The 24,329-nt window shown below is 39.8% G+C and overlaps 1 protein-coding gene across 4 annotated transcripts in view; it reads left to right on the forward strand.

Annotated features, from left to right (window-relative positions):
• PROK1 (prokineticin 1) overlaps window positions 1-21,380 on the forward strand; it is a 54,205-nt gene extending 32,825 nt beyond the window's left edge. For 2 of the 4 annotated variants that reach the window (XM_056557931.1, XM_056557932.1), the window contains exons 2-4: window positions 10,340-10,496; window positions 12,939-13,064; window positions 21,092-21,380. In XM_056557931.1, the coding sequence (XP_056413906.1) occupies window positions 10,425-10,496; window positions 12,939-13,064; window positions 21,092-21,214 (321 nt within the window). In that variant the 5' untranslated portion in view covers window positions 10,340-10,424 and the 3' untranslated portion in view covers window positions 21,215-21,380. Of the gene's footprint in view, window positions 1-10,339; window positions 10,497-12,938; window positions 13,065-14,598; window positions 14,717-21,091 lie in introns of those variants that run through there. The other 2 variants (XM_056557934.1, XM_056557933.1) reach the window with 2 other exon arrangements.
• The last annotated feature ends 2,949 nt before the right edge of the window (window positions 21,381-24,329 follow it).

The following is a 24,329-nucleotide window of genomic DNA, read 5'->3' on the forward strand; positions in this document are numbered from 1 at the left end:
GCATCACTGTGATCGGTCCAGCATTAGACACAGGTCCCGGCGGCTATCAAGAAAAGCGTTCTTTTAGACGTAAAACTGTTGGTGTTTGTGCTTCTCTTTATCTAAGACCTGATATGAGGCAATAAATTCCTGAGTGCCGCCTGCTATTTCTCTTATTACTTATAAAAATGTTTATAAAACGTTCCTTGAAAACAAAAATGGTACCGATAAAAACTACAGATCATTGTAACACTCACGTTTCTGAAGACAGGAACCCCGGTGGATGTGGATCCGCTGGACCTGTGTGGCAGATGACTCAGACCGTACTAGGGAGCGGAGTCTAAGGTGCCACTGGTTTTCACCTGGACTTGCTGCGGCAGGCGACACCCAGGTCGCTAGCCCTGGCACGGCTCGACCACACAGGTGGCTGAGGAGATGCGAGGCACAGGAGGGATAAATCAGCTCGTAGCCTGGATAGCAGAAGGTCAGGGCACTTGGCATAGTAGCGTAGTCTACACATAGCAGGAGGTCAGTAGGCAGGCGGCAGAGGAGCAAGGTCGAGTCACAAAGCAAGATATCAGATACACGGCAAGGCAATAACAGGAATGCTTTCTCTCAGGCTCAAGGCAGCAAAGATCCGGTAGGAAACTGAAACTTATAAATGAGCCACAGGTGGATTACACTAATGAGCGTACTGGCCCTTTAAATCTTAAATCTCCGGCGCGCGCCCTAGGGGAGCAGAGAAGCAGAGGTGGAGGCAGGAAAAACACCCGAAGAGTGACGGACTGGGGCTACAGCAGATAAGAGGACCATGGGCTCACGGACAGCGTGTGCAGCCGGAGTGCATAATGTAACAATCATGGTGCAAATAATGAATACATCCATATATACGGAAAAATAAAAAAGTTATAGGGTTCAGAAGAGGCCAATTTTAAAGGGGTACTCCTGTGGAAAGCTTTTTTTTTATTTTTATTTTTTTAAATCAACTGGTGCCAGAAAATTAACCTCTTAAGGACCAAGGACGTACCGTTAAGTCCTTGGTCCTGCTCCAGTGATATAACGCGGGGTTACACGGTAACCCCGCATCATATCACGGCGGGCCTGGCGTCATAGTGAAGCCGGGACCCGCCGCTAATAGCGCGCAGCGCCGATTGCGGCGCCGCACGCTATTAACCCTTTAGCTGCATGCTCAGAGCTGAGCCGCGCGGCTAAAAGCGAAAGTGAAACCATGCCATTTAACTCAGTGGGCTGTTCGGGATAGCCGTGGCGAAATTGCGGCATCCCGAACAGCTTACAGGACAGCTGGAGGATCCCTACCTGCCTCCTCACTGTCCGATCGCCGAATGACTGCTCAGTTCCTGAGATCCAAGCATGAGCAGTCAAGCAGCAGAATCATCGATCACTGGTTTCTTATGAGAAACCAGTGATCAATGATAAAGATCAGTGTGTGCAGTGTTATAGGTCCCTATGGGAGCTATAACACTGCAAAAAAAAGTGAAAAAAAAAAGTGAATGAATATCATTTAACCCCTCCCCTATTAAAAGTTTAAATCACCCCCCTTTTCCCATAAAAAAAAACCACAGTGTAAATAAAAATAAAAATAAACATATATGGTATCACCGCGTGCGGAAATGTCTGAATTATAAAAATATATCATTCATCAAACCGCTCGGTCAATGGCGTGCGCGGAAAAAAATTCCAAAGTCCAAAATAGTGCATTTTTGGTCACTTTTTATATCATTTAAAAATGATCAATAAGTCCTATCAATACAAATGGTACCGTTAAAAACTTCAGATCACGGCGCAAAAAATGAGCCCTCATACTGCCCCATACACGGAAAAATAAAAAAGTTATAGGGGTCAGAAGATGACAATTTTAAACGTATTAATTTTCCTGCATGTAGTTATGATTTTTTCCAGAAGTACGACAAAATCAAACCTATATAAGTAGGGTATCATTTTAATCGTATGGACCTACAGAATAAAGATAAGGTGTCATTTTCACCGAAAAATTTACTACGTAGAAAACAGAAGCCCCCAAAAGTTACAAAACGGCGTTTTTTTTTTTCCATTTTGTCGCACAATGATTTTTTTTTCTGTTTCACCTTAGATTTTTGGACAAAATGACTGACCGTCATTACAAAGTCAAATTGGTGGCGCAAAAAATAAGCAATCATATGGATTTTTAGGTGCAAAATTGAAAGAGTTATGATTTTTTAAAGGCAAGGAGCAAAAAACGAAAATGCAAAAACGGAAAACCCCCGGTCCTTAAGGGGTTAAACAGATTTGTAAATTACTTCTATTAAAAAATCTTGATTCTTCCAGTACTTTTTAGGGTCTGTATACTACAGAGGAAATGCTTTTCTTTTTGGATTTCTCTTTTGTCACGACCACAGTGCTCTCTGCTGACCTCTGCTGTCCATTTTAGGAACTGTCCAGAGCAGCATATGTTTTCTGGATTTTTCTCCTGCTCTGGACAATTCCTAAAATGGACAGCAGAGGTCAGCAGAGAGCACTGTGGTCATGACAGAAGAGAAATCCAAAAAGAAAAGCATTTCCTCTGTAATATAGCCCCTAAAAAGTACTGGAAGGATTAAGATTTTTTAATAGATGTAATTTACAAATCTGTTTAACTTTCTGGCACCAGTTAATTAAAAAAGGGAGTACCCTTTTAAACATATTAATTTTGGTGCCTGTAGTTATAATTTTTTCTTAAGTAGTAAAATAACATAAAACCTATATAAATTAGGTATCCTCGTGAATGTATGGACCTACAGAATAAAGATACGCGGTCATTTGTACTGAAAAGTGCACTGCGTAGAATCGGAAGCCCCCAAAATTTACAAAATGGCGTTTTGGTTTAAATTTTGCCCCACAAATATTTTTTTTCTGGTTTTGTCATAGATTTTGTGGTGAAATGATTAATGGTATTACAAAGTAAAATTTGTGTGCTAAAAAAAAAGAAGATGATGAGGAAAAAACAAAAGTGCAAAAAGGAAAAATGGCCCAAGAAGGAAGGGGTTAAGCACATTCATTTTTGTAGTAAAATTAAATAAACTCTATATACATTGAGTATTGTTGTAATCATATAGACCTACAGAATAAAGATAAGGCGTAATTTTTACCAAAAAGTACACTGTATTGAAATGGAAGCTTCCAAAAGCTACACAATGGAAATTGGCCTGTTCCTTAAAGGGTTTAAAGATAGAATAAATGAAATGTATGTCCCCAATGAATACTTATCCCCTGTCTGTAGTGTTGTGGATGAGTCACTGATCGATGGGAGTTCGGATAGATATGTTGCCACTCTTTCATCTCTCTTGGCAATGCAATGATAGCCAAGAACAGTGCTTGGCTTTCTTATTTAATTGACATCTGTACAATGTCCATGGCCCAGCACTTCATCTAGCAAATCAACCTATGTACTTCTTATAGGTCAAGATGTATTCTGGGGTTCCCCTCCTGGTGCCTCCTGCTGGAATAGGGGTGCTGCTATTGCCCTGTTTTGTTGTCAATATACTTGATACAAAATATGTTGTCTCTGTCTAATGCCCTTCTCTTGTTTGCCCTTGCGGGATCTTACTGTACCGTTCTACTGGAAGTAAAGTAATTGAACAGAGTATGCTGGTGTGGTAGCCCTTGGGGGGTGTATGGTAGGGATGGTATGAGGTTGGTATATGAGAGGTTAATATTAACCCCTTAACGACGCAGGACGTATATTTACGTCCTGCGCCGGCTCCCGCGATATGAAGCGGGATCGCGCCGCGATCCCGCATCATATCGCGTCGGTCCCGGCGCTAATCAACGGCCGGGACCCGCGGCTAATACCACACATCGCCGATCGCGGCGATGTGCGGTATTAACCCTTTAGAAGCGGCGGTCAAAGCTGACCGCCGCTTCTAAAGTGAAAGTGAAAGTGACCCGGCTGCTCAGTCGGGCTGTTCGGGACCGCCGCAGTGAAATCGCGGCGTCCCGAACAGCTGATCGGACACCGGGAGGGCTCTTACCTGCCTCCCCGGTGTCCGATCGACGAATGACTGCTCCGTGCCTGAGATCCAGGCAGGAGCAGTCAAGCGCCGATAATGCTGATCACAGGCGTGTTAATGCACGCCAGTGATCAGCATTAGAGATCAGTGTGTGCAGTGTTATAGGTCCCTATGGGACCTATAACACTGCAAAAAAAATGTTAAAAAAAAGTGTTAATAAAGGTCATTTAACCCCTTCCCTAATAAAAGTTTGAATCACCCCCCTTTTCCCATAAAAAAAATAAAACAGTGTAAAAAAAATAAAAAATAAACATATGTGGTATTGCCGCGTGCGTAAATGTCCGAACTATAAAAATATATCATTAATTAAGCCGTACGGTCAATGGCGTACGCGCAAAAAAATTCCAAAGTCCAAAAAAGCGTATTTTGGTCACTTTTTATATCATTAAAAAATGAATAAAAAGTGATCAAAAATTCCGATCAAAACAAAAATCATACCGATAAAAACTTCAGATCACGGCGCAAAAAATGAGTCCTCATACCACCCCATACGTGGAAAAATAAAAAAGTTATAGGGGTCAGAAGATGACATTTTTAAACGTATAAATTTTCCTGCATGTAGTTATGATTTTTTCCAGAAGTGCGACAAAATCAAACCTATATAAGTAGGGTATCATTTTAACCGTATGGACCTACAGAATAATGATAAGGTGTAATTTTTACCGAAATATGCACTGTGTAGAAACGAAAGCCCCCAAAAGTTACAAAATGGCGTTTTTTTTTCGATTTTGTCGCACAATGATTTTTTTTTCCGTTTCGCCGTGCATTTTTGGGTAAAATGACTAATGTCACTGCAAAGTAGAATTGGCGACGCAAAAAATAAGCCATAATATGGATTTTTAGGTGGAAAATTGAAAGGGTTATGATTTTTAAAAGGTAAGGAGGAAAAAACGAAAGTGCAAAAACGGAAAAACCCTGAGTCCTTAAGGGGTTAACCCAGTCACTCGTGATGCCAGGGTGAGGGCTGGTATGCTGAATCTATGTTCCGGCCTATCGCCGCCCTTCCCAGAAGCGATAGGTGCAATGAAATGACTGAAGGTCCACAAGCAGATTTAACTTGAACTTGAATAACTTTACTGCAGTGCTTGCAATATCCAATGCGTAGTAACAGTCTCATATAACAGTTCTTAGGTTGCTTAGCGACTGGCAGAAGTTGCGGACCTTGCATTAAACTTATAGTCTCTGAATTTAGGGGGTGATGTGCAGATCCATCCGGATTTAGGGGAAATATTGGGTCCGGTGATACTGCAGAGTGCTTAGGGGATGACACATTCAGCCGTTGCCGCAAGGCTCAGGCCTAACTCACTGCGATTACTGCTATACAGGTATTGCTTGCTCAGGAACAAGAGAGAGATAAGATGGCCACCGCTCCCTTATATGGGCAGGGGGCGTGGCGATTTTGATTGGTCTGAACGTCTGCCACTCACTTTTCATGGTATCATGGGATTGCTTACATCACAGGATCTATATACATTGCAAAAACCCAAAATGAGACTAGAGATACCAAAGTGAGGCCTGGAACGCATCCAGAATGAGGCATGGAACGCATCACATGACCCGAAGGCCCTGCGACACCATGGAAACAAGTAATTAACCATTTATATGCAGAAATAATACTATATACATTATTCTATGGATAAATTAGAAATCTATACACTATAATAGAGGCGACTAACAGATATTACTAAGTCCTAGGGACTCTGGCTACGGGGACCCATAGATAAATAAGTACCGTATGAAATGCGGTACTGGGACACCACACTGGCATAACAATTATCCAGCTAGATTAAATCCCTTTTTCTTGTAATAGAAGGGGAATCATCTGATTTTCTAATAATATGCGTTTCAGAAAAGTCTTTTCATTTTATTTACTCTTACTTTTTGAGTTTTTTTTAAGACCCAGAAAGTCATCTTTAACTATTCCAAATTCAATGGAGTAATTTCAATAGCATTATTTTTTTTTATATAGCACCAACACGTTCCACAGCGCTAACTGATTATTGAACCAGTTAGTATGTTGTGTGTAAAGAAACCGCATTAACCTGAGGAAACCAACACTAAAATAGGGCAAACACACAAACTCCATGTAGATGGTATCTTTTGTCCTGCTTGTACCTCAACATTACTAACATACATTCCCTGCAGAATTTGGGGGCATTTAGTGTATGAATAGGTTATCTACAGACATTGGTTCTTTATGGAGATACATCCATCCAGATGTCCTAACACTCCTGAAATAAAAAATGTTGAACTCCAAACCTCCACTGTTAAGAATAAAGTATAAATAAATAAATAAATATATATATATATATATATATATATATATATATATATAGTATAAAGTCTATATATATACAGTGGTCCCTCAACATACGATGGTAATCTGTCCAAACAGACCATCGTTTGTTGAAACCATTGCATGTTGAGGGATCCGTGCAATGTAAAGTATAGGACAGTGGTCTACAACCTGCGGACCTCCAGATGTTGCAAAACTACAACACCCAGCATGCCCGGACAGCCGTTGGCTGTCCGGGCATGCTGGGTGTTGTAGTTTTGCAACATCTGGAGGTCCACAGGTTGTAGACCAGTGTTAGAGGAAGTTGTACTCACCTGTCCCCGCCACTCCGGACCGTCACCCCTCGTCACCGCTGCCCTGGATGTCGCCGTCCATCATTGTCGCCGCCTCCCCGAGGTGTCCCCAACGCTCCGGCAAGGCCTCTGCTTCCCCGGCATCCGCGCTCTCCATCGCAGCCATCACATCGCTACGCACGCCGCTTTCATTGGATGACGGGACGGCGTGCACAGCGACGTGATTATGTCGATGGAGAGCGCCGACGATGCAGAGGATCCCGAAGAGGATGCGCCGGAGCCCTGAGGACAGGTAAGTGATCGTCAGCGGACCACACGGGGCACCGTAAACGGCTATCCAGTGGCAGCTGAAGCAGTCTGCGCTGTCGGATAGCCGTTTATGCGATGGCCTGACATACAAAAGCATCGTATGTTGATGCTGCCTTCAACATGCGATGGCCTCTGAGAGGCCATCGCATGTTGAAATTATTGTATGTCGGGGCCATCGTAGGTCGGGGGATCACTGTGTATATATATACATATATATATGCCCAATGATTTTATATCACTTACATACAAGAAATGATGTTAATGTTATATCAATGATACATATAACAGAAAGGTTCTTTATGTGTGTTTTCTTTAACATTTTGGTATCTTTATAAATCTGTATGTCATCATTCGGATGCTATATCAACATCATATCACAGCTGATTTATCTAAGCAATAACTAGTGGAGCTGAGGGTTTTATTTTTGCCACATTCCATTTCTTTATTACGTTATTGAATCAATGTGAAGGTTTATAGTTCACATTTATCATAATCAGGGCGTAATGTGGTATAAATATACAAGCCAGCCAAGTTTAGTTCCAAACTGTCATATAAATCCTGCTTACTTTTCCGGTACATTTTAATACTAATATGCAGAAATAAGTACAAGGCTGTTTTGTATGTTTATATATGTGAGAAAATGTTTCACTCTCTTTCACAATTACAAAGCCTGGTACACTATGTATTCATACTGTTTCTAAAATAGGGAAAATCTTACACCTATTTATTTTTGTAATTGCCTCAGCCAAGGGCAATAAAAACAATAAGACTGTAATAAAATAAACCCTACACACAATTTGTATTTCTTAGGGTGCATTCACACCACGTTTTTGCAATACAGTTCCCGTATCAGGTTTTTTATTAAAAACGGATTCACTCAAAACCTGACTAAATTGTATCAAAATGTGTGTACAAATTTCAACCCGTATACAGTTAAAAACCGTATACGGTTTGAAAAGTGATGTCCGGTTGCATCTATTTTGTGAGAGAAAAACTTATACGTTTTTAACTTTTCACTCCATTTTGAATAAAGTTTCACTTGTTTGATTGAAATTCCAAGAAAAAATACTGTGCAAAGCCAAAAACCGTATGGTGAAAACTGGATGGAACCGTACGTACATATGGTTCTGTAGGGTTCCCATTGACTCCCATGTAAAAAAAAAAACGTATACGGTTTAATACAGTTTTTTACCCGGACCAAAAAACGTGGTAGACTGTGATTTTGGGAACAGGAAAAAAAACTGACAAAACTGTACAGGATGCAAAACGGACACAACCTGATGCATCTTTTTGGCATACGGTTTTCAATGGAGAGTCCATGCATACGGTTTTCAATACAATTCCATACGGTTTTCACATTGAAAATGTATACAGGAACTGTATTGCAAAAATGTGGTGTGAATGCAGCCTTACTTAGCTTTCATGAAGAAAACAAAGGCATCTAACTTTAAAATAATTGGTGGCAACTTATTGTTGTTTAGATCTGTCATGATACCGTTAACATCCGTTATTAGCTGTTAAAACATCCATTCATGTCTGTTAATGTCAGTTTTTTTATAACCATTCTTGTTTTTTTTTCTGAGCATGCTAGTAGCAAAAATGAATTAAATGATGGATATACATAATGAGTATATAGGAGAAACTTGAAAAATTAGAATATTGTGCAAAGTTCATTTATTTCAGTAATGCACCTTAAAAGGTGAAACTAATATATGAGAGAGACTCATTACATACAAAGCAAGATAGTTCAAGCTGTGATTTGTCATAATTGTGATGATTATGGTTAAAGCTCATGAAAATCCTCAAGTGGCCCCCCAATTACTATGATTTGGGGAGCCATGTCATCTGCTGGTGCTGTCCACTGTGCCTCATTAAGTCCAGGGTCAACGCATCAGTCTACCAGGAGATTTTGGAGCACTTCATGCTTCCTTTCCTTTTAAGTTGCATTAATGAAATACAATAAATTTTTGCACGAGTTTCACCCGTAATGGAGTTACTTGTGTCACCATAAACTACAATGTTAAATTACTACATTCGTTATTACATCCGTTATTTATGACGGAAAAACAAATCCTGCATGCCAGTCTTTTCTCTGCTCAAAAATAAAGCAAATTCAATGCAAAGGAGAATAACAATGTACAGCAGAGATAAAAATAAGCCCATTGACATGAATGGGATCCGTTACCTTATTTTACCATCTCTGTTGCTCATTTCTATATCAGAGATGAGCAAAGGAGGTTAAAAATGCTAATGTGAATCTAGCCCGGTTAGGCTGGGTTCACATATGTCCGGCATCCGGCATAGGTGAACTCAGCCTAGATCTGGACGCAACTGATGCCACAACTGATGAGAAGTTGTATGGCATCCGGCGTCCATTGTTTCTGGACAGTGGACAGGGGAACACAGCAAGCTGCGTTCCCCTGTCTGGTGCCCTCCGTTCTGTCCAACCATCCAACGTCAAAATTGAGACGCCAGATGATTGTGAACTGTCCCATTCAAATGAATGGGATCAGTTTAAGCATCAGTTTCCCTCTGGAGCACGCCGGAGGGAAACAATGATGGACGCCTGATATATGTGAACCCAGCCTTACTCGTCTCTCTTGTAGCCCACAATATAGCATATCCAAAAAAAGTGAAAAGAAAGAAGCACTGGTGCAGAGAACTCACAGATATGGGGGAATTGTGCTCACCTGAAAATGTTGCAATAGTCACAACAAATATTTAATGCAGATCCTACAGGCGTTTTTGCTCTCTGGTCATTTCTTTGTCTCAGTAGACATTCAGAAACTCTGGCGAGCTGAGTACATCAGGCCATTGAAGGATAGGAAATAGCAGGCTTACTGCTGGTACCTTTGGTTGAGTGTTCTTGGAGGCAGCCAAGATATGAGGTTAAATTTCACAGACACAGACCAAGTTATGGTTCCAGTACCTTATGTAGGATTTCATAAAACAATCCAGTGAGCAACGTGTTTTGAAGGTAGGTGAAGGCGGCCTTGTTCCTTTGGCTCATGATAGCTTTGAATATGTATATGTTTAGTCCTGAGACAAATAATAAAAACATGTTTCAACTATTTATTTTCTTTGAAAGCCTTTTCCTAAGGTAGATAGAGCAATCATTCTTTTACTGGCAGATCTTTTGGAATACTATTGGGATAGAAAACCACTGTGATAGAGCAAAATAACTGAACAAAAAAATGAATGTTTACTACAAACACATAAACAATCAATATCTTTATAGCTCTCAAAACACACTTCAATGATACATCCTCAGTGATAGAGCTTACAACCTCTGGCTCTTCTTTGCCACTCAGTGGCCGGACCTGTCAGAAGGCTCCTTTTTATTTAATGTTCATTATAGATTCAGCGAAGCATCAGATCAAGTGGGAAAACTGAAGAACTGTCTCACTTATATACAGCGGCTGAAGGAACCTGCTGCCACACTGCAAACAAGCTGGGAAAAGTGATCTGAGGGAGAATTTTCCTCTACCCCAAACCCAAGAAATGAAAATGATAATGCAAGCTTTTTTCCTTCTGGTTATTGTTACATTTTCAAAGTGTGCGGTCATAACCGGGGTAAGTCCTGCAATATTTGATTCTTATTGGTTAATGATAGTCATTTTAATCAATGACATTGGAAAACAAATTGTACACTCTATAGGGGATCAATATTTAAAAAAGATCCCGTCCTCAAGATGAACGGAAATGGAATTTTGTCTATAAACATTATCCTTATATAGAATTCAGCATGTTCACACACTTTACATTCCAATTCTTGAATACAAAGCCAGGAATGGATTGGAAAAAAAAGAGTTTCAGTCTTTCCTTTACATGTGTCCTCCATATATGATCTGTTCCTGGCTTTGTTTTCAATAATTGCAATAAAAAACCTGAACGTGTGAACACAGCCTCAGACTAACATTTTAATCTCAAATTGACAATCTGATTATTTCAAACTAAAATCCAATTTTATTTTAGTTGTAGAAGACATTTTAAGTAAGAATTAAGGTGTTAGGATAATGTAGGAATAATCTATTCAAAATCATATTATGACTATGCATCACATATTATGGGAGTATAACGTCCAGCAATTGCCAGTCACAATGCAATTCTATGGCAATGGAGGTATAGATGTAAATCACATATAAAACATAGCATGTAAATCAATAGAACGTAAAGTTACAGGTAAAATACAAAAATTAGACACTTTTATTTATACATCGAATGAGTATGTTTGGTATATGTAAGTTGCTGTCTCTATGACCCCGGATACTAATTCAATGGTAAGGGATTGATTCTACAGCCAGGATTATAAAATACGTGCACATTTTTGTGCTCTGACACACTGTTAGGAAAGGGACTGTGGATATTACCCTCTTAGTGACATTTTGCATCTAAAGAAGCTAAATTAAATTTGTACAGTAGTATAATTGAATTCTTTCTAAGCCATAGTCCTATATTTAGTGATCACTACACACTAAATGTCATCTCACTTAGTGTGTTTGGGTGTGTGCGTGTGAAACAGTTTTATGGTGTGTTCACACTTTGTTGTAATTATTGAATACAAAGACAGGAACAAATCAAAAGTGGAGGACATGAATAAAGAAAAGACTGAGACTTCCATTTGTGGCTTTGTATGCAACAACTGCAAAAATTAAGAATTAAAAAAAAAATTGCATTTAAGAATAGTCCTGCAATATTACTGGCCACTGAGCCTTACAACAGACTAACACTACCTGCTCTATAGAGATCACATCTCAGCAGCAGGGAAGAATACTGTAAAAAGTAACTCTCATTCAGATCCTTTGGATAGGGGATAAGATGTCTAGGGGCAGAGTACCCCTTTAACACTACAGAATGCCTGCTGAATCTCCGCTCGTGGAATTCAGAGAGCGGAGATTCAGCCTGGCAGCCGCCGTTGGTGGTAGGACACCTCGGCACTGCGGCATCATTGACGTCTATGCAGTGCTTGCAGAATTCCGCACAAAGAATGAACACGTGCAAAAAATTTCAGCAGCAGAATTTTCCGCAGCAAAAATTGCTCAGTGTGAAATTACCCATTCACACTGATGTAAAAGTTCACTGCGCGTAATTCCGCTAGCGGAATTCAACCCGCGGAATTATTCGGAATTCGTTGTGTGAATGGACCCTAACACCCCTCCGGCCCTTTAAAAAGCTCTGTATCTTACTGTTCTTCTTGCTCACAGCAGGAGAAAGTTGACGTTTCCCAGCAGGCATGACATCACTGAAGCCTCCTGGGGGACCACTTCCGCCCTCACATGGTTGCAGTGCTGTGATGAATAGAAGACCTCAAGCTCTGTGCATCTTTTCAGTCTGTGCAGCTTTCAGTGAGGCTCATTGCATCTTCCAGTGAGGCTCTGTGCATCTTTCAGTCTGTGCAGCTTTCAGTGACGCTCTCTCCAGCTGTCAATCAAGCTTAGTGCAGAGAAGCACTTCCTGAGTTTGGTCTTCTGCCAGGCCGGGAGGAGACCAAACTCACTATATTAAAGGAAATCTGCAGTAAAATAAACTTATACCCTATCCACAGGACCCCCATGATCTCCTGCATGGGGCAGCCAACACGCCTCGTCTATGGAATTCTATGGGAGAGGCGGGGATACAGCGTATGTGCATCCCCGCCTCTCCCATAGAGCTGTATGGAGAGGCATGTCCATAGAGCTCAGTGAGCTCTACGACACGTGCATTATCCGGCACACGGTGCGGCAATGCAGGTGCCACGTTTGGGAGATCGCTGCAGGTCCGGAGGGATCCTGTGGATAGGGGAATACATTTATTTCACTGCAGTTGTCCTTTAATTGTGGCAGGGAGCAAAACATAGCCACCTAGTAGCCGTTTTTTCTATTACATTTTAAACATATTTATGTTAATCATTTTAAAAACAAGTGAATGGGAAAGTGTCTGCTAATTACACAATGAACATTATATTAAACGTTTTATTTGGTGACAGGTACTCTTTAACAGATTAGTTTATAAAATAAGTCTTTTGTATTGTCTTAGGCCTGTGAAAGAGATCTACAATGTGGAGTTGGATCTTGCTGTGCAATCAGTCTGTGGTTACGTGGACTAAGAATGTGCACACCAATGGGACAGGAAGGAGAGGAATGTCATCCTTTCAGCCACAAGGTAAATTCTGTCTTCCAGAAATTAGGGCAAAGAGTGAGCACAGATCCATCACATACACAATTGTAAGGGGTGACCTTAAATGGATTATCTGGGACTATTGTCAATAATATAAACTTACGATATGTCACCAATATTTGGTCATGGAGGTATGCCATAAAGGTACATATTAAGAGCTCTATTTGTGACCCTTTGCATTTGACTATCCTAGAGTACATGGTGGTGATTTCTGGTGTCTATGGTGTCTAAAGTTGCCAGTGTAGTTATAATATTCCCTGGGTCCTTAACCCCTTCCCGCTATAGGACGTTTGCATACTTCCAATCATCCGACATGTTTGCGCAATTGGACGTATGCATACGTCATAGCGAGCTCCGGCACTGACGCGGGCAGCGCAGGAGATCGGCAACGGGACCCGACTGTCAATCACAGCCGGAGTCATGCCGCAGGTGCCGGAGCCGCGATCGCGCCGGTCCCAGCAGCATTAACCCCATAGATGCCATGATCAATCCTGATCACGGCATCTATGGTGTTGACAGGGGGAGCGCTCTCCCCCTGCTCTCCAATGGCGGCACCGCGATACAATCGCGGGTCGCTGTTGGTTGCTATGGCAGCAGGAGGTCAGATCATGACCTCCTGTCTGCCTGCTACGGAAGCCTGTGAGATCCAGCCAGAGGCTGGATCGCACAGGCTGTAGTGTGTGCAGCTCATCAGGTTATACTGTGCTGCAGTACAAATGTTTTGCAGCATAGTATAACCTGTAAAAAGTGTAAAATATAAAATAAAAGGTTCTTCAATAAAAGTATGAAGTGTAAAAAAAATAAAAAATAAATGCCCCTTTCCCAATAAAAGCCCTGTATCATCACCAAAAAAGATAAAAAACACAAATCATATACATAATAGGTATTGCCACGTCCGTAATGACATGTACTATAAAACTATAATGTAAATTATCCCACACGGTGAACACCGTAAAAAAAACATTAAAAAAGCGCAAAATTCGCCAATTTTGGTACAAATAGAGGAATAAAAAAGATCAAAAGGTAGCACGTAGCACAAAAATGATACCAATAAAAATTACAGCTCATCCCGCAAACAACAAGCCCTTACTCGAACGAAAAATAAAAAAGTTACGGCTGTTGGAAAATGAATGGCAGAAAAAGAATTTTGCTCAGAAAAGGTAAAAAATGGGTTGGTGGTTAAGGGGTTGATATCTATTTTTCCCATTTATAGAGTCATGAAGTAGAATGACTACTTCAGGCATTCAGTGCTTATCTATTCCCTGACAAATTGATTATATGATGCATGCATCGGAGGAGAAATGACAACTGACACACATCCAGGTTTACCAAAACTCTTCTGTTTATTAAAGCGTTTACAAGGGTTTATAAGGCTTCAAGATTAACATAAATTACCACCCATATTATCGATCATTATTCAATGATGTGTATGTGTACGCGGTTTGTCATGCACTAGGTTTATAGTCTTGTTTTTCTCTTAAGCGTGGAGTGATCATAATTTGTTCCTCTTTCCTTCCAGATGGTCAGCCTGACATTTATCAATCAGGCATTATTAGGCAAGCATTATCAGGCGTTGTTCCACACGTATCTTGGTACAGCCATCACTATCTTTTTACAAAAGTAATATTAGTAATCAAACAAAGTTCAATCTTGATACTTAGGCCACACTGGAAGGAAGGTTATATGCCATCTGTTACATATGAGCTAGTATTTGCAAAAGCCAAGCAAAATGTGAAATAGACATATTACTGAATTAAAGTGAAATAGACATTGTATTGTATTATATATGATTTTGTTTAAATATATTTTCATTTTACTACAATTCCCCCTTTGATAACATATTTATTTCAACATTCTTGCCCTAACAAAGTCCTATCTCATCTGTCCTATGTACTTCTCCAACTTTTTTTTTTCTTGCTGTATGTTAGACAAGTCATGGATTTTCCATGACCCCCCTTGCCATTTGTACATAGGTTTTCAGATGTTGTCCCTTACATATTTCATGTTTTAGTATTTGGGTATTTCTGCAGGGGTGCATGGGGTTCATCAGGGTATTCTTCATAGTCGATGTTTGTCATCAAGGGAGTAGCATTGTCCATGGATTTTTCCACACATAGTGAGAGGCGTGGCTCCAGGTGCTTCCCCCCCCCCCCCCCACCTTGACTGAGGTGGACGTAGTCAGCAGAACCCGAAATGGACCATCAAATCTGGGCCCAAGAGTATTCTTTCTCATTAATATTTTCACTAATACCCAATCACCATGTAATAGCCTGTGAGTCCCAGCAACTGCTTCAGGATCTGGAAGAGAAGAAAACATGTATCTTAGTCAACTCCTTTGATAATGCGGTCACATAATTAGTAAGTGCATCAGATTGTACTTGTAGCTGCTGAGGATGGTAACACCCTAATCTGGGGGCAGTGCCGAACAAAATCTTAAAGGGAGATAGAGAATGAGAGGGTGTATCTGACACTATAGAGGGCAATGGGTAGACTATCGGGCCATGGTAAACCAGTCTCTTGGGACATTTTCAACATTCGGGTTTTAAGGGTGCCGTTCATTTTCTCCACCTTACCACTGCTCTGAGGATGGTAGGGGGTGTGAAAGGATAAAATGACTCCTAGGGCAGACCAGATTTCCTTTTTCACCGTAGCTGTGAAAGCAGGTCCTTTGTCACTTTCTATGACTTCAGGTACTCCATATCGGCATACTATCTCATTGCGGAGCTTCTTGGCTATTGTCTTGGCTGTCATATTGCCGTTTGGATAGGCTTCTGGCCATCCTGAAAACATATCCACTACCACAAGGGCATATTCAAATCTTCCACTCTTTGGCATCTGTATGTGGTCAATTTGTGTCCTTTGAAATGGGTACTGTGCTCTGGCCAAGTGTTTCCAGGGTGTCTTCTCTATGCGGCCTGGGTTGCACTTAGCACAAATGGCACAGGACTTGCAGTAATTGTCTGTTAGTGGTGTAATTCCTGGTGCTGTGTAGTACTTTTGAATTAGAGCATTCATGAGAGTTTTTGACAAGTGGGCTGCTCCATGTGCCCACTGTACCACCGCTGGGTACATACTTTTTGGTAAGCAGGGTTTCCTATTGTTTTCAAATAGGCCATTTCTATTTAGCACAGCTCCTTTTTGTTTCCATATGTTCTTTTCTTTAGGGCTTGCTGCGTCTTGTATCTCCTTCAACTGGGATTTTTCCACTGGGAGGGTCTGTAAGGCCAACGTCGGTGTGTCCTCCACTCTGCTCTTCACTTCCTGTGAATTTATGGCTGCTTGTTTGGCCACAGAGTCTGCTAAGTTGTTGCCTTTTGCTTCTTTAGAGTTCAGTCATCCATGGTCCTTCACTTTCAGAAGCGCCACTTCAGTTGGGAGGAGTAAGGCATCCATCAGATCCTTAAAGGGGTTATCCAGGAAAAAAACTTTTTTATATATATCAACTGGCTCCAGAAAGTTAAATAGATTTGTAAATTCATTCTATTAAAAAATCTTAATCCTTTCAGTACTTATGAGCTTCTGAAGTTAAGGTTGTTCTTTTCTGTCTAATTAATCTCTGATGACACGTGTCTCGGGAAATGCCCAGTTTAGAAGCAAAGTCCCATAGCAAACCTCTTCTAAACTGGGTGGCTCCCGAGACACGTGTCATCAGAGATTACTTAGACAGAAAAGAACAACCTAAACTTCAGAAGCTCATAAGTACTGAAAGAATTAAGATTTTTTAATAGAAGTAATTTACAAATCTGTTTAACTTTCTGGAGCCAGTTGATATATAAAAAAAAGTTTTTTCCTGGATAACCCCTTTAATGGCCATACCATGTTTTACCGGTGTTCCTGCTGCCGTCAGGAAGCCCCTAGTTTTCCAAAGCAAGCCAAAATCATGGGTGGCGCCAAACGTGTAGGCAGAGTCAGTGTAGATATTTGCTGTCCGGCCTTCTGCCAATTAGCATGCCATGATGAGCGCTTGAAGTTAAGCTTCTTGTGCCAACATTGTAGGAGGGAGAGCCTCCGCTTTTAGAACCGTGTCCTCTGTAGTGACAACATATCCTGTGTGGTACTTTCCATGTTCATCTGCAAATCTTGAGCCATCCACAAAGATTATGAGGTCTGGGTTTGGCAGTGGAGTTTCACTTACAGATGGCAAGTGCGTTGTTTCCATCTTCATCAGCTCAAAACAGTCATGTGAGTGATTACCTTGAGCCTCTTCACCTTGATCCTCTTCATCACCATCATTTGTTCCTCTTTCCTTTCCAGCCTGACATTTATCGATCGGGGAGTATTAGGCAAACATTATCAGGCGTTGTTCCGCACGTATCTTGGTACAGCCATCACTATCTTTCTACAACATTAATATTAGTAATCAAAGTTCAATCTTGATACTTAGGCTACAGGTTATATGCCATCAGTTACATATGAGCTAGTGTTTGCAAAAGCCAAGCAAAATGTGAAATAGACATATTACTGAATTAAAGTGAAATAGACATTGTATTGAATTATTATATATGATTATGTATAAATATATTTTCATTCTACTACAGTCATATGAGGGCTTATGTTTGTGAGAAAAATTTGATTTTGTAACAACACCCTTAATTTTATAATAAAATATTCTTTAAAACAGAAATATACTACAATTACTGAGCAATTAAATTGACATTTTATCCTTATTTGTCAGGTAGGTATAATTACAATACCCAATTTGTATAGTTTTTGTGTTCTGTTTTACTACTTTGCCACTTTTTGTCCCCCAATAACTTTTCTGTCTACGAGGCTGCATGGGGCCTCATTTTTGCACAATTGTTTTTTTATCAATACCTTTTTGCCCATATATTGTCACATGCAGGGAGTAAAATGTCAACAAAATAAACATACAATACAGATGGAGGTCGGGACACTTTATGAAATCACACACACTAACAGAAAAAATAACTAAACATACAATCACAATGGGCCTCATTTACTAAGAGTGTCGGGTTTTTACTAGCGGGAAATGTTGTTTGAGACTTGCAGGATTCCTCACTATTTATTATGGGGACAAGTCGGGAACATTTTCTGACCAGCATTATCTAGGTGGAAATTTCCAGTCATTTATCCACAGGATTTTCTGTGAATTCAATAGTAAATAGGTTGAGTTGTGAAACCACGCCCCCTTTGGGTTGACTAAACCCACTTTGTGACAGACAACGCCCCTTTTTTGGCTTTTCACAGTGCAGTGTCGGGTTTGTCAGATTTTCCTGGCGCAGGCACTCTGCGCCAAAATAACCAGACAAAAACTTGTCGGTTTCAGCTTAGTAAATAAGGCCCAATATGTCACAGTCCACAAGCCGAGTCAGTAACAAGAGATAACAGAAAAGCCAAATTGCAGAAACAGGAGAGAAGTTGGAAAGCAGAGCCAATAGGTCAATTATACAAGAAATAAAAGATACAGTACAATCGCTAGCTAGGAGTATGAGCTCTTTTGACACGGCAAGGGATGACATGTCAATAAGAAAATGCCCATTTAAAACGAAAGAAAAAGTATCCTAGTTTGAAAACTCCTTTATACTGCAGACAAAACACCTTAAAAAACATATTGCGTTATTTAGGTAAAAAAATACTGCATCAAGATGTGGCAGTTTTTAAAAAATGCAGCATGCTCTTGATGTGGTGTTTTTTCACACAATTTGCACCGATTTATTTCCTATAGACCTTAAAAGATTGTCTTCCTGCTTACAAAATGGATGTGTAAATATAAATTGCAGTTTGTTATGTGTTTTTAGGGTACCTTCACATGGGAGCGCATCCGCAACATATTTGACACAGCAGGTGCTCTGCCGGCACACACAGAGTTACGGCAAGAGTGAGCTCCCTGCTACTGCTGTCGTAGCTCTGTGTATCAGCTTGTGACTGCCGGTGGGAAATCCGCAGTCACGGGCGGACACACAGAGCTATGGCAGTGACAGCAAGCTTTTGCTGTAACTCTGTGTGTGCCGGCAGAGCATCTGCAGTGTTGTTAAATACACTGCGGATGCGCTCCTATGTGAACGTAAACTTTTAATAATTTTTTATTTATTTACATTTTTCAAAAGAAATCTTTGTCAAAGAATTATGCAACAAAAATGCAACAGAAAAATACAACCTGAAATGTGCGTCATACAATACACTAAAATGCTTCAAGAACTGCATAAAAACATTATAAAAAGTATGTGTATAAAATATCAAACTGCTCTTACACTTGACATGCTTTTGTTAGTATGGATTTTCTTACCTCGGCTTCTAAATAAGAAGCTCTGTCCTGAGCGGCAGAAATATGGATGTGGCTGCTGTAAAGGTGCCAGTACACCTTTAAAGTGGACAAACTTTCCATTGTCGGCAGGTTTGGCCGACTATCTAAGGTGTATGGCAGCCTTCCGATTCTCCACTGACAGATGATGTTGATAGAAAGTTTCTAAATTCATGCAAGTCTCTAATGTACTCTTGTTACAAATGTTGCATGGTTTCTGAGTAAATTAAGCAACTCACCCCTGCTGAAAGTACTAAAATTTGTCAGTGTCACGTCTCCGCTCTGTGGTCGCCCTCTGCCATTAGGTGACGTAATATCAGTGAGCTACTGTAGATGATCGCTGCAAGCTTGGCTTTTATCACCGTCCTCAGCAGATGTCACGGCCCTGCTCCAAGGTTCCAGAATAGTTCTGCAGGCTGCAACTCCTCTTTAGCCCATTTCTCATTCCTGTATTGGGCAGCTCAGCGTGCACAGCCCAAGATTACAAGTCCCAGCTCTGGCTCAATAAGAGCAGGGCTGTAGCATCATTGGCTTTACTTCAATCGTGCTCTCAGCACTCGTCACGGCCCTACTCCTAGGATCATTAGTTAGATCACCGAGAATTGGTCCCTAATGTGATGCTGCACCTCTGCTCTCACTGAGCTAAAAGCTGGGACTCGTAGTTTTAAAGAGGCGCTGCAGCCTGCATAACATTACCGGGTTTCGGGAGCAAGGCTGTGATATACTGAGGATGCTAAAGAAAGCGATGCCCGCGGCCATCATGTACAGTAGCCCACTGATGTCATGTCACCTATTGGCTGAGGGCGGCCACAAAGTTGGGATGTGGAACTTGGAAACTGCAGTACTTCCAGCAGGGGTGAATTGCAAAATTTGGATGAATTTATTTACAACAGAAAAGCTTTTGCCTGGAATACTCCTTTTAGGCTGCATTCACACCATGTTTTTGCAATACAGTTCTTGTATACATTTTCAATGTGAAAACCGTACGGAACCGTATTGGAAAACGTATGCATTGACTCTCCATTGAAAACCAGATGCCAAACGATGCATCAGGTTGTGTTCATTTTGCATCCTGTATGGTTTTGTCAGTTTTTTTTCCCGTACCCAAAACCGTAGTCTACCATGGTTTTTGGTCCGGGTGAAAAACTGTATTAAACCGTATAATTTTTTTTTTTTAACATGGGAGTCAATGGGAACCGTACAGAACTGTATGTGCGTACGGTTCCATACGGTTTTCACCATACGGTTTTTGACTTTGCACAGATTTTTTTTCTTGGAATTTCAATCAAACAAGTGAAACTTTATTCAAAATGGAGTGAAAAGTTAAAAACGTATACGTTTTTTCTTAAAAATCGAATGCAACCGGACATCATTTTTCAAACTGTATACGGTTTTTAACCTTATACAGGTTGAAATTTGTACACACGTTTTGATACAGTTTAGTCAGGTTTTGAGGAATCCGTTTTCATCAAAAACCTGATACGGGAACTGTATTGCAAAAACGTGGTGTGAATGCACCCTAAGTCTCTGATCAGAGCCTCAGTTTGCAGATTCTGTAATTCTGTAAGGAAGAGTTATGCAATAGGAAGTGAGTCTTAAAATAACATATACAAAGTAAGCAGTATAATAAGTAACATGTACTAAGTACTGTACTTCATTTTTGCAGATGACCAGACTGTTCTATACAGACACTTTATTTCACGTTTGGGCTTAGTAATATTTTAAAAATCTTGTTTCTTTCTTGTTACAGGTTCCTTTTTATGGTAAACGCCTACATCACACCTGTCCCTGCGTCCCTAGCCTTGTTTGCTCAAAGTTTCTCAATGGAAAGTATCGGTGTTCAATTGATTTCAAGAACATGGACTTTCAATAAGATTTCTCCCAGGGTTATTAAATAATATGGTTAATTTATTTCATTTCAGTTCATTTCCTTTAAATGCTGTTGTGCACAAATGTTAAACGTAAATATTACATTGCAATATTGGCATTTATGCACTTGCAAGTTATATTTTGCAGCTATAATAAAATTTTGAATTTGGTATCCCTACCTGTTGTAGTTCGTGCAGCGATCAATACTGTTATTTCTAAAATATGATGTTTCTTTATTGTAAATTTTCATCTCCAAAGAAGTGCACTAACAATTTTTTGCCTATATAGATCAGCATAGACTATTATTAAAGAACAACAAAGATTTTGTTATTTTTTTATATGATGAGAATTTCCAAACACAGTCTCACATGCATCCATGCAGCCTATATTTCCTATTAAACCTATGGCTTTTAAGGCTATGTTCACACATCAGAATTTCTAGGGGCAGAATTCCACTTGGAATTCTGTACAGAGATTCCGCTGCACAGAGTCCCATTGAATTTAATGGGATTCTGCTGCGCTATGCACATGGCGGAATTTCCGTGCCAGAAAAAATGAACCTGTTCATTCTTTCTGCAGACTCTGCATGGAATGCATAGCCATCTATGAGACGGCGCATTCCTGTGCGGTAGGACATTGGGAGATTAGGAGATTTTCTGTGCAGACATTCCAGCCTAAGAGTCCTAACTAAAGGCAGTGAGTGATAGGGCATGCTAAATTGTACAGTGTTTTAAAGGGGTTATCCAGGAAAAAAACTTTTTTTTTATAGATCAACTGGCTCTAGAATGTTTTTGTCCTTTCTGTACTTATGAGCTTCTTAAGTTAAGGTTGTTCTTTTCTGTCTAAGTGCTCCCTGATGACACGTGTCTTGGGAAACGCCCAGTTTAGAAGAGGTTTGCGATGGGGATTTGCTTCTAAACTGGGCGGTTCCCGAGACACGTGTCATCAGAGAGCACTTAGACAGAAAAGAACAACCTTAAAGGGGTATTCCAGGCCAAAACTTTTTTAATATATATCAACTGGCTCCGGAAAGTTAAACAGATTTGTAAATTACTTCTTTAAAAAAATCTTAATCCTTCCAATAGTTATTAGCTTCTGAAGTTGAGTTGCTGTTTTCTGTCTAACTGCTCTCTGATGACTCACGTCCCGGGAGCTGTGCAGTTCCTAAGGGGATATTCTCCCATCATGCACAGCTCCCGGGACGTGACATCATCATTGAGCAGTTAGACAGAAAACTTCAGAAGCTAATAACTATTGGAAGGATTAAGATTTTTTAATAGAAGTAATTTACAAATCTGTTTAACTTTCCGGAACCAGTTGATATATATATAAAAAAAGTTTTTGCCTGGAATACCCCTTTAACCCCTTAAGGACCCGGGCTTTTTCCGTTTTTTCATTTTCAATTTTTCCTCCTTAACTTTAAAAAATCATAACTCTTAAAAATTTTCACCAAAAATTATATATAATGGCTTATTTTTTGCGTCACTAATTCTACTTTGTAATGACATTAGTCATTTTACCCAAAAATCTACGGTGAAACGGGAAAAAAAATCAATGTGCGACAAAATTGATGAAAAAACACTATTTTGTAAGTTTTGGGGGCTTCTATTTTTACACAGTACATTTTTTGTCAAAAATGATACCTTATCTTTATTCTGTAGGTCCATACGGTTAAAATGATACCCTACTTGTATAGGTTTGAATTTGTATCACTTCCAAAAAAAATCATGAATACATGCAGGAAAATGTATACGTTTAAAATGGTAATCTTTTGACCCCTATAACTTTTTTATTTTTTTTGTGTTCAGGGCGCTTTGAGGACTTATTTTTTGCGCCGTCATCTGAAGTTTTTAGCTGTACCATTTTTGTTCTGATCAGACTTTTTGATCACTTTTTATTCACTTTTTTGTGGTATAAAAAGTGATCAAAAATGCGCTATTTTGGACTTTGGAATTTTTTTGCGCGTACGCCATTGAACGAGCGGTTTAAAAAGCGGTATATTTTTATAAATCGGACATTTCCGCACGCGGCGATACCACATATGTTTATTTTTATTATTATTTACATAATGTTTTTTTTATTTTTGGAAATGCCGGGTGATTTAAACTTTTATTAGGGGAAGGGATAATTGAAAGGGTTAATGATTTTTTTACACTTTTCTTATGCAATATTATAGCTCCCATAAGGGGCTATAACATTGCATGTACTGATCTTTTACACTGATTGATCCATCTCCATAGGAATGGCTCAATCAGTGTTTTCGGCGATTGATTGCTCAAGCCTGGATCTCAGGCTTGAAGCATTCATTCGGCGATCGGACAGCACAGGAGAAGGTAAGAAGACCTCCTCCTGTGCTACAGCTGTTTGGGATGCCGCGATTATACCGCGGCGATCCCGAACAGCTCCCTGAGCTAGCTGAAAGGATTAAGATTTTTTAATAGAAGTTATTTACAAATCTGTTTAACTTTCTGGAGACAGTTGATATATATATATAAAAAAAAGTTTTTTTCCTGGATAAACCCTTTAACCCCTTGAGGACCGGGACATTTTTCATTTTTGCGCTTTCGTTTTTTCCTCCTCCCCTTCTAAAAATCATAACACTTTCAATTTTCCCCCTTCGGACCCATATAAGGGCTTGTTTTACCACCACCAATTTTACTTTGTAATGAAATCAATCATTTCACCACAAAATCTATGGTGAAACAAAAAAAAAATATTATTTGTGGGCCAAAATTGAAAAAAACAAACACCATTTTGTAACTTTTGGGAGCTTTCAATTCCATGCATTACATTTTTGGTAAAAATGACACCTTATATTTATTCTGTAGGTCCATATGATTAAAATGATACCCAACTTATATAGGTTTGATTTGTTTTACTTCTTTTAAAAAACGATAACTTTTTGTACGAAAATCAGCATGTTTAAAATTGTCATCTTCTGACCACCATAACTTTTTTTTTATTTTTCCGTATACTGGGATGTGTGAGGGCTCATTTCTGCACCATGATCTGTACTTTTTATTGGCACCATTTTTTTGTTTTCATGGGACTTTTTGATCACTTTTTATACAAAGTGACCAAAAATATGCAATTCTGGACTTTGTTTTTTTTTTTTTACG

This window comes from Hyla sarda, chromosome 2, assembly GCF_029499605.1.
Source record: "Hyla sarda isolate aHylSar1 chromosome 2, aHylSar1.hap1, whole genome shotgun sequence".
NCBI classification, from domain to species: domain Eukaryota; kingdom Metazoa; phylum Chordata; class Amphibia; order Anura; family Hylidae; genus Hyla; species Hyla sarda.